The sequence below is a fragment of the Anolis sagrei genome, chromosome 6 (assembly GCF_037176765.1).
Source record: "Anolis sagrei isolate rAnoSag1 chromosome 6, rAnoSag1.mat, whole genome shotgun sequence".
In the NCBI taxonomy this organism is placed as follows: Eukaryota; Metazoa; Chordata; class Lepidosauria; order Squamata; family Dactyloidae; genus Anolis; species Anolis sagrei.
In genome coordinates, this window is record NC_090026.1 from 5,728,383 (window position 1) to 5,740,097 (window position 11,715).

An 11,715-nucleotide genomic window follows, 5' to 3' on the forward strand; every position below is an offset into this window, starting at 1 on the left:
TTTTATTCCATTTTGACAGCCGATGCTCAATGCTATGAAATCCTGGGAGATATAGTTTAGCAATGCACCATCCCTCTTTGGCAGGGAAGGATAAAGACCTTGTGAAACTATGGACATATAAACTACACTGACATATAAGATCTAGACCAGTGATTCTCAACCTTCCTATTGCCGTAACCCCGTAATACGTTTCCTCATGTGGTGGTGACCCCCAACCATAACATTATTTTTGTTGCTACTTCATCATTGTAATTTTGCTATTGTTATGCACCACAAAAATATCTGATCTGCACCTCCCTAATGCCATGACTTCTTAACATAGTTCCTCATGTTGTGGTGACCCCCAACCATAACATTTTTTTTTTGCTACTTCATCACTAATTTTGCTATTGTTATGCATCACAACAATATCTGATCTGCACCTCCCTAATGCCGTGACCTCTTAACATAGTTCCTCATGTTGTACTGACCCCTAACCATAACATTATTTTCGTTGCTACTTCATAACTGTAATTTTGCTACTGTTATGAATCGTAATGTAAATAATTGATATGCAGGATGTATTTTCATTCACTGGTCCAAATTTGGCACAAATACACCATACACACAAATTTGAATACTGGCGAGGTTGGGGAAGGATTGCTTTTGTCATTTGGGAGTTGTAGTTGTTGGGATTTATAGTTCACCTATAATCAAAGAGCATTCTGAACTCCACCAAGGATGGAATTGAACCAAACTTGGCACACAGAACCATGACCAACAGAAAATATGGAAGGGTTTGGTAGGCATTGACCTTGAGTTTTGGAGTTTTAGTTCACCTACATCCAGCGAGCACTATGGACTCAAACAATGTTGGATCAAATCCCATGACCAATAGGAAATACTGGAAGGGTTTGGTGGGCATTGACCTTGAGTTTTGGAGTTGTAGTTCACCTACAACCAGAGCGCACTGTGGACTCAAACAATGATGGATCTGGACCAAACTTGGTAGAAATACTCAATATGCCCAAATGTGAACACTGGTGGAGTTTGGGGAAAATACACCTTGACATTTGGGGATTATAGTTTCTGGGATTTGTAGTTCACCTACAATTAAAGAGCCCCTTGAACCCCACCAAGGATAGAATTGGGCCAAACTTCCCACACAGAACCCCTATGACCAACAGAAAATGTTGTGTTTTCTGATGGTCTTTGGCAACCCCTCTGACACCCCCCTTGCCCCTCCCCCATGAATCCCGACCCCAGGTTGAGAAACACTGATCTAGACTATCTGCGTTGAAAGAAATCCATTTAGATAGAAAAGGATCTTGGAGCTCACTAGCTTACTAAGCTCATCTTCTAAGGAAGATAAAATCTTCTAAGGAAGATATCAAAAGTATCCATGCAGCTACATTTTGCCTAAAGAAAGGCAAAATGCGTCCTCACTGTAAGGAAGACAAAGGCAGAGTGCAGGCATTGGAAAATGACCATATGGCCCAAACCCAAGAAAACAGAAATACCTTTAAAGAGGAAGTGACCTCATCCCTCACAGAGATTCCATTGCTACATCTTTGAACTGGATTATGTGGCTGTGTAGACTCACATAATCCAGTTCAAAGACAATAATCTGGATTATCTGATTTGATCATCTCGATCCATCCTATGACTCCCAAGATTCCATAGCACTGATCTATTGCGGTTAAAGTGGTATCAAACGGCATTACCAATAGTTAAAACCCCACCCAAACATGCATCGTTTTCCAAAGACCTCCCAATCCTTGACCATATTTCTGTTTTCTTCATCACATAACCACCATTCAAAGAGAGCCAGAGCTTGTAAAAGTTACTTTTTGGGAAGACCATTCCCATGAATTGAGAGGTGTAGGGAAGCCTACATAAATACCCCATCTTTTTCAGTAAAGGAACTGGAAAAAGTAGGGTTACCAAGGTATTGTAAGTCAAATAGTAGGTAAGGAGTGTTGGGAATTGGAGGTGTTAGGCTCAAAATAACCCTCACTTGGGATGATTCCACCATAAATATAGCAGAGTGCTAGAAGCAGACTTCATAACCAACAGAAACTTACGTGTGGTGAGTCGGGATTAGCTTCCATTCAACAGGATGGCACAGGATTGCAGAGTCAGAACTTTAGGTTCAAAATATTTATTGAAGTAAGAAAGAAATCCTTTTAGATAGAAGAGGATCTTGGAGCTCACTAGCTTACTAAGCTCATCTTCTAAGGAAGGCAAAAGGATACAATATCCAAAGTATCCATGCAGCTACATTTTGCCTGGAGAAAGGCAAAATGCGTCCTCACTGGAAGGGAGACAAAAGCAGAGTGTGGGCAATGGAAAATGATCATAGGGCCAAAACCCAAGATAATAGAAATACCTTTAAAGAGGAAGTGACCTCATCCCTCACAGAGATTCCATTGCTACATCTTCAAAGGAAGAAGGAGATAGTAGCAAGCAAGAAGAGTAAAGACAAAGCCCCATCCGGGAGAAGCATGCATAGGAATCTCTAATCCTATATCTAAGTCTAGCTACTCATTGAGGACTAGATATTTGTGCAGTCCAGGGATGAAACCCAACAAGGTGGTCACCAACTCAATGGATGCAAACCTGAGGCACCATAGAGTTGGAAGGCCAGCCAGTCCAATCCCATTCTTCCATGCAGGAAGCCACAATCAGTACTTTCTTGGCAGATGGTCCTTTCTTGCATCACATTTTAGAGACCACTTCGGTCTTTCAAGTGGCTTCCCATCCCTGTTCTTCTCTCCTGTTTCCTGACCTGTCCAAACCCATAACCCATGAAAGAGACATAAGAGTAAGTAGCCACTTCTATAGGAGTTGATACAGAGGCTATCGAGTAGGGAGTCTTGCGTCCCCCATTTCTTGGTTCAGACCAGCAGGTCCAGATGGAGAAAGCTTTGTCATCCTGTCTTCCTTCTCGGATAAGAGGAGCTGGGAGCAACTTCTCTCTCCCCTCCCTCCATGAACTGCCTAAGTTGAGCTTTATTGATCTTGATGGTTGAGCTGAACCCTGCCAAGCTGGGCCAGGGGAGGTATTGGGGAGGCAATTAGCTCCATTAACGAGAGTCGACAGACACTAACGAGCACCTTCCTTGGCCAAGCTGGGATTGCTTTGCGGCTCGGAGACGGCGGCACCCAATGGGTTCATGGAGGGGGTGTCTTAATACCCTGAAATGGACAAATGGACCCCTTATAATATTCCAAATGGGGATGGAGGGAATATGCTGAACTTGGTAGCTCCTGCAGGCAAAAAGTAGGTGGTTTGGAGCAAAAGCCTGTTTGTTTGATGCCCCTCCAGCTCCGTCCTGAATGGGCGTTTGCTCCAAATCGCCTACTTTTTGCATGCAGGAGCTACCAAGCTCAGCCTGATCCACATTGAAAGAGGAAAGCCCCACAATCTTCTAATGCTTCTCCTTGCTGAGAGGAGGCAGCTTAGAAAGAGCACACTTTCTTGTAAGGTCGAGCTTACAACTAATGAACAGAGGCACAAACAAGAAAAGAGTCAAGATGTTCCAGCTCAATGTTAGAGAAGCAAGTTCCACCTAAATGTTAGTGAGAACTTCTTGACTGTAAGAATTTGAACAATAATGGAGTCTCTTTCAATCAATCAATCAATCAATCAATCAATCAATCAATGATTTAGTACGGTCTTTGACCAGCACAGCATAGAATGGGGCACCGGTTAGGGTTTCTCTTTCTGGAGTCTCTTTCTTTGGAAGTCTTCAAGCAGAGGTTGGGTTAGACATCTCTTAGCATCAAGAAGTCCTTCCTAAACTTTAGGAGGAACTTCGTGATAGTAAGAACTAGCAGAGTGACGGGCTCTCCTCTTTTTAGAGGTCTTCAAGCAAACTTCTTACAGTAAAAGAGTTCCACATCAATGCGAGATGGAAATTCTTGACTGTAAGAACTTAGAGGATGGTGAACTCTCTTTCTTTGGAGGTCTTCAAGCAGAGGTTGGGTTAGATATCTCCTATAGTCAAAGAGTTCCACCTAAACATTAGTAAGAACCTCTTGACTGTAAGAACATGGAAAGTAGTGACTTTTCCTTCTTTGGAGACTTTTAAGTAAAAGGTTGGGTGTGCATCTCTTACCCTCAAGAAGTTCTATCAAAACTTTAGGAGAAACTACTTAACAGTAAGAACTAGGAGAGCGGTGGACTCTCCATCTTTTAGAAGTCTTGAAGCAAACTTCTTACAGTCAGAGTGTTCCACCTCAATGTGAGATGGAACTTCATTACCATAAGAACTTGGAAGGTGGTGGACTTTTCTTCTTTGGAGATCTTCAAGCAGAGGTTGGGTTACCCATCTCTTACATTCAAAGAATTCCACCTAAACGTTAGTAAGAACATCTTGACTGTAACAACGTAGAGCAGTGGTTCTCAACCTGGGATCCCTTGATGTTTTTTGCTTACAACTCCCAGAAATCCCAGCCATTTGACCAGCTGTTAGGATTTCTGGGAGTTGAAGGCCAAAAACATCTGAGGACCCCCCTGCTCTACATTGTTACAGTCAAGATTTTCTTACTAACATTTAGGTGGAACTCTTTGACTGTAAGAGTGTTAGAGATGGATAACCCAACCTCTGCTTGAAGACCTCCAAAGAAGGAGAGTCCACCATCCTCCAAGTTCTTACAATCATGAAATTCCATCTCACATTGAGGTGGAACTCTTTTGACTGAAAGAAATTGCTTGAAGACCTCCAAAAGAAGGAGAGTCCATCACTCTCCTAATCCTTACTGTTAAGTAGTTCCTCCTGAAATTTTGGTAGAACTTCTTGAGGGTAAGAGATGCACACCCGACCTTTACTTAAAGGTCTCCAAAGAAGGAGAATTCAGTACTCTCTATGTGAGATGTATCTTCATGACTAAGAACTTGGAAGGTGGTGGACTCTCCTTCTTAAAGCAGAGGTTCAGTGGGCACCTCTCAGTTATGTGCATTTTGGTGTGACAGTGAGATCAGACTAGATTAACCTTGTTGTCCATTCTATTATCCTACCATTATCCTATCCTGTTGGGTGGCCTAAAATTCACACATTCAAACCATGATGAAGGTCAACCATAAGACCAAAGTCATGGCTTTATCTGATCTGAATGTTTCCTATAAGTGGGGTGCCTGTTCTTCCATGGTGGGCAACCCCTTCCCTCCAGACCCCTAGTATGTTAAGAAAAGCATTTAACTGAGACATCTCCTTGTTTTGCTCTATTTCTACTAGTAGGGAGATGTTTCTTTCTGTTCTGAGACCCATAAAAATGCAATTCCCAGCTCCATCCCGAAGTAAACAGCCTTGATCTTGGCTTTAACCCAGAACCCATAAGATTGCTTTGCAACAATAATTTCTACTCCCCATGGTTTCATTTAAGGTGTGGAAAGAACTCTTGCTCTGCTTTTTTCACCCCTGTTCCTTTGTATTCTTTGAAAAGACCACATCTATACTATCATTACCAAACTGGTATAGAATAAAGTGGCTTTGTCGGGCAGATGATTACAGAGGTATTTTGGAACCAATTTGGGGCCCGAATGGTGATTACACAAACGATAGAGCGCAAATGCACATTATGGGCATACACTTTCATGGAAGTTTGTTGTCTCTCCACTACAATCTGAAGCTAGCTTCAAACCCAGGCATGGACCAACTTGGGTCCTCCCTCCAGGTGTTTTGGACTTCAACTCCCACAATTCCTAACAGCCTACTGGCTGTTAGGAATTGTGGGAGTTGAAGTCCAAAACACCTGGAGGGAGGACCGAAGTTGGTCCATGCCTTTGCAAGGGGTTACCCTATTTGGCTGGGAAGTAGTACTCTAGGATGCCTCTTTTCAACCATCTTCCCTTCTTCTTTCCCATATAACAGGACCCCCGACCGGAAACACTACGGGGAAAGTGGGGGGCGAGAATGGCCCCCTCCCACAGTCCAATGTGCCCATCATTGCGGGTGCCGCAGGAGGAGCCGCCTTCGTGTTGCTGGTTGCGGCGGCCGTGACGGGGGCCCTGTGCTACCGCCATCGCCGGGCCAAGCACAGCGAGTCCCACCACCCTCCGCTGTCACTCAGCACCCTGACCAGCCCCAAGCGTGGCGGAGGCGGGGGCGGCGGGGGCAACAACAACGGCTCCGAGCCCAGCGACATCATCATCCCGCTCAGGACTTCAGACAGCGCCTTCTGCCCACACTACGAGAAAGTGAGCGGAGACTACGGGCACCCCGTCTACATCGTCCAAGAGATGCCCCCGCAGAGCCCCGCCAACATTTACTACAAAGTATGAGGTGGGGGAGGCACACGGACCGACGGACAGACGGGCGGGCGGCAGAGCTCCCTCTGGCCGCGTCTTCGATTCCCCCTCCCATAGACGAGGGGGGCGGACGGGACGCCGACCTCATGCCCCTCTCATTGTGCACAAGGGGTCAACGCACATTGGCCTGGGCCACCCTCGCCCACACAGGAGGGGTGACCCGAACTCGGACCCTCTTCTGCCAATGTAACGGAGGCGTGGACCTTTTGTACCGCTCAGTGGCCTTCCCCTTTCTACGGATTCTGGCCCGGCTAGGACAGATGGATGGACGGACGGATGGACAGAGGGATAGGACCCGAACCCGCTCCCTGTCAGACCAGAGTGAGCTTAATGGAGACAAATCCCCCTACCACTGGTTTCAAAAACAAACAAAAAAAGGGCTGTGCCCATCCTTTCCTTTCCACACTCTCCATCCCAAGTTAGTGGCGTTTACGGGAGTCCACCATGGTTGCTCTTCGTTTTACTTTTAAGCAGTCATTTTGATTCAAAATCAAAACATAATCACACAGATGTACAAATTTGGGGGTTATTTTCTTCTATGTGCCGAAGACCGTGCGTAAAGTTACTTATTAGATTCTTAAACAGTGGTTTCCAACCTTTTTTAAAAATTTTACCAGGGACCACTTGGCTTTAACAATATTACGAATTAGGGTTACAAATAAGTTTTTGGTCAACTTTAGATTCGGTTTGGTTATTTGGGGTGCTGATTCAGGAAACTGCATTGGATAGACCACATCAGCTCTAGTTTCTGATACAGAACACATGCCATCCAGTAGTCGCCATCTGCTTGACCACAGAAAACATCTACACATGGTTACACATCTCTTACCATCAAGAAGTTCTACCTAAACTTTAGGATGAACTTCTTGATAGTAAGGACTAGAAGAGTGGTGGGTTCTCCTCTTTTTAGAGGTCTTCAAGCAAATTTCTTACAATGTGAGATGAAACTTCATGACAGTAAGAACTTGGAGGGTGGTGGACTCTCCTCCTTTGGAGGTCTTCAAGTAGAGGTTGCATGGGCATCTCTTACAGTCAAGAAATTCGACCTAAACTTGACCACAGAAAACCATATTTAATCATCTAGAGATGATGTGGTTGTAGTAATCTTTCGTGGGTAGTCAGCCTCTCCACTCCCAACATCTTCATTGCCTCGGCACCATAAGAGGGTTTTGCAAGACCAGTCGCTCTCGTTGCCATGTGGCTTCGAGGCAACACGGTGAGGCCATGGACCATATTTTCATTCTTGCATACCACTGGTGGTCCATGGACCATAGGTTGGGAACCACTGGTCTAAAAGGAATGTAACTGGTCTAGAAGGAAACTGGGTGGTCAGCCTCTCCCCTCCCGGCATCTTCATTGCCTCGGCATCATAAGAGGGTTTCGCGAGACCAATCGGTCTCGTTGCCACATGGTTTCGAGACAACACGGTGAGGCCATGGGCCATATTTTCATTCTTGCATACCACTGGTGGTCCATGGACCATAGGTTGGGAACCACTGGTCTAAAAGGAATGTAACTGGTCTAGAAGGAAACTGGGTAGTCAGCCTCTCCCCTCCCGACATCCTCATTGCTTCGGCACCATAAGAGGGTCTTGCAAGACCAGTCGCTCTCGTTGCCGTGTGGTTTTGAGGCAACACGGTGAGGCCGTGGACCATATTTTCATTCTTGCGGACCACTGGTGGTCCGTGGACCACAGCTTGGGAACCACTGCTCTAAAAGGAATGTAACTGGTCTGGAAGGAAACTCCCCCACCATTGAGCCCACCAATACTTACGAATGGCAAGCAAGGCCATTGAAGGCTACTCAATCTTATGTTCCCTTATGTTTCAGCACCCAGAATGAAAGCAAAGCTTCTGCTTTCTCCGGGAAGCTTACTTACCTATCTGTTCCCATTCACTCAAATTAATTTAGGAAACAAAATGGTGTTCTCAATCTTCACCCACCAATTTCCTTGCCATTCTGGACACTGGCTTTCTTGCTTTGTTAATGCCTAGGCCTCAGTCCATGCTGGTGTGGTCAGAAATAGGACACAAAAAAGGGTGGAAATGCCAAGGGGATGTGTGTTTAATGTTATTGTCTTTCAGAGCAAGGTTGACCCCTTCCATGTGCCTCTCAAACCTGACATTTCAGACTTGAAATTTGCTGAAGGGTTTACTCCAAAGCTTCACTATTGTGCCAACTTTAATTCGGGCTCCTTGGTCCTTCCCTTTCTCCTTATTAGTGGTATCTTCTCCTGGAAGGAGAGTCATCCCCAGTTGTAACATGGAAAGGCAGGTTCTCCATTGCTGGGTTTCCTCCTCTCCATCTAAGAACATTTATTCTGCCACAAAGGTGGCACGTGCCCATTTTTGTGGACCTCCTTCATCCCTTGAATTAAATGGAAGGGTTGAAGGACCCAACGTTCTCCATCGTACCACCTCCATCCCCTCCTTGGGTGAGTTTTGGTTTCCTTGGTGGCCATCAACACTAGTCTTTAGCAATGATCCCTTTCGGCCCTTTACGTTGCCAGTGTTGACATCGGGGAGACTTTTTGGCGACCTGTTTTGGACTCAGATCTTTGGAAGGAGCTCACTTGTTTGTTTCTCCATCGTTGGGTCCCTTTCTTGTTTAGTTGCTAGAAGAAGAACGCCAAACAGAACAGCCGGCCTTCTCCATCTCATCCTCATCCGAAGACATGGGGGTGGAGACAATAAACGGGGATGTTTTATTTTTATTTTTATTTTATGTTCGCCCCATTCGGGGGAGACGTTTGTGACTGTGAATTCCTTACGTGGCCACGTCCGGTGGATTTTCGAGAAGCAGTTTGTATCATTCGTGACGTTTCGTGGAACGCGCCGGAAGAGGCGGGACGTCGTGTGTTAGACAGTGGGGGGGAAAACGTGGCCAAGCTTTTCCTGCCTCGGCAGAAAAACAAAGAGCAAACAAAGGGGGGAAAATGTGGTCTATTTCAGCTTTAACGGAGGTTTCTTGGTTTTCTAATTTTTGTTTCTGTTCCGATCTGAGAGTTTTCTTAGCTTTGTTGGTGGAATTTTACTGTTGGACATTGTTGATTATAGAAGTTCTTGTGCAGTTTCCGGTCTGGACTTTTTATTTCTTATTGCTGTCCCCTTTAAAAAATAAAATTCAAATCCCTAATCATTATCAAGGCATCAAATCATCCTGGCGTCACCTGGGCAACGTCCTTGCAGACGACCAATTCTCTCACACCAGAAGAGACTTGCAGTTTCTCAGGTCGCTCCTGACACGACAAAAAGAAAATCAAGACAGACCTATAAAAGGAATTGTAGTTCTCTTAGGGTGGGCCTACATCAGGTATGGGCCAACTTGGACCCTCCAGGTGTTTTGGACTTCAACTCCCACCATTCGCTGTTAGGAATGGTGGGAGTTGAAGTCCAAAACACCTGGAGGGTCCAAGTTGGCCCATGCCTGCTTAAAACACTTTTGAGTCTTGAGTTGTCAAAGTCTTTCATGGTTCCAACTCAATGTTAGAGGAGCAAGTTCCACCTAAATGTTAGCAAGACCTTCTTGACTGTAGGAACTTGAAAGATGATGGGCTCTCCTTCTTTGGAAATCTCCAAGCAGAAGATGGGTTAGACATCTCTTACCATCAAGAAGTTTTACCTAAACTTTAGGATGAACTTCTTGATAGTAAGTACTAGAGGAGTGGTGGGTTCTCCTCTTTTTAGAGGTCTTCAAGCAAATTTCTTACAATGTGAGATGGAACTTCATGACAGTAAGAACTTGGAGGGTGGTGGACTCTCCTCCTTTGGAGGTCTTCAAGTAGAGGTTGCATGGGCATCTCTTACATTCAAGAAGTTCTACCTAAACTTTAGGAGGAACTTCTTGATAGTAAGGACTAGAAGAGTTGTGGGCTCTCTTCTATTAGAGGTCTTCAAGCAAATTTCTTACAATGTGAGATGGAACTTCATGACAGTAAGAACTTGGAGGGTGGTGGACTCTCCTCCTTTGGAGGTCTTCAAGTAGAGGTCGCATGGGCATCTCTTACAGTCAAGAGGTTCTACCTAAACTTTAGGAGGAACTTCTTGATGGTATGGACTATGAGAGTGGTGGGCTCTCCTCTTTTTAAGGTCTTCAAGCAAATTTCTTACAATGTGAGATGGAACTTCATGACAGTAAGAACTTGGGGGGTGGTGGACTCTCCTTCTTTGAAGGTCCTCAAGTAGAGGTTGCATGGGCATCTCTTATAGTCAAGAAGTTCTACCTAAACTTTAGGAGGAACTTATTGATAGTAAGGACTAGGAGAGTGGTGGGCTCTCCTCTTTTTAGAGGTCTTCAAGCAAATTTCTTACAATGTGATATGGAACTTCATGACAGTAAGAACTTGGAGGGTGGTGGACTCTCCTTCTTTGGAGGTCTTCAGGTAGAGGTTGCACGGGCATCTTTTACAGTCAAGAAGTTCTACCTAAACTTTAGGAGGAACTTCTTGATAGTAAGGACTAGGAGAGTGGTGGGCTCTCCTCTTTTTAGAGGTCTTCAAGCAAATTTCTTACAATGTGAGATTGAACTTCATGACAGTAAGAACTTGGAGGGTGGTGGACTCTCCTTCTTTGGAAATCTCCAAGCAGAAGTTGGGTTAGACATCTCTTACCATCAAGAAGTTCTACCTAAACTTTAGGAGGAACTTCTTGATAGTAAGGACTAGGAGAGTAGTGGGCTCTCCTCTTTTTAGAGGTCTTCAAGCAAATTTCTTACAATGTGAGATGGACCTTCATGATAGTAAGAACTTGGTGGGTGGTGGACTCTCCTTCTTTGGAGGTCTTCAAGTAGAGGTTGCACGGGCATCTTTTACAGTCAAGAAGTTCTAACTAAACTGGGTTGCTGTAGGTTTTCCGGGCTGTATCATCATGTTCCAGAAGCATTCCCTTCTGACATTTCACCCACATCTGTGGCACGCATCCTGAGAAATTGTGAGGTTTGTTGGAAACTAGACAAGTGGAGTTTACATATCTGCGGGTTGTCCAGGGTGGGAGAAAGAACTCTTGTCTTGAGGCAAGTGTGAATGTTGCAACTGATCCCCTTGATTAGCATTGAATAGACTTGCAGCTTCAAAGCTTGACTGCTTCCTGCCTGAGGGAAGGAAAAACTCTAAAATCAGGACAATAAATAAAGAACAACACTCAAAACAGGGGAATTCCAGACAAGAAACAATCAGGGCCAGCTCAACAAAGGATCCCCAGGCAGGTAGCAGCCAAGCTTTGAAGCTACAAGGCTATAAAGGTAGCAACCAAGCTTTGAAGCTACAAGGCTTTGAAGCTACAAGGCTAATAAAGGTGATCAGTTGCCACATTCACACTTGCCTCAAGCAAACAAGAGTTCTTTCTCCCACCCTGGACATTATTCCACAGATATATAAACCTCACTTGTCCAAGTTTCCAACAGGCCTCACATCCTCTGAGGATGCC

The 11,715-nt window shown here is 44.9% G+C and overlaps 1 protein-coding gene across 2 annotated transcripts in view; it reads left to right on the top strand.

Annotated features, from left to right (window-relative positions):
* Window positions 1–9,361, top strand: part of EFNB3 (ephrin B3) — a 122,922-nt gene extending 113,561 nt beyond the window's left edge. For both annotated transcript variants that reach the window (XM_060779845.2, XM_060779844.2), the window contains one exon: window positions 5,856–9,361. In XM_060779845.2, the coding sequence (XP_060635828.1) occupies window positions 5,856–6,265 (410 nt within the window). In that variant the 3' untranslated portion in view covers window positions 6,266–9,361. The remainder of the gene's footprint in view (window positions 1–5,855) is intronic.
* Window positions 9,362–11,715: the final 2,354 nt, after the last annotated feature.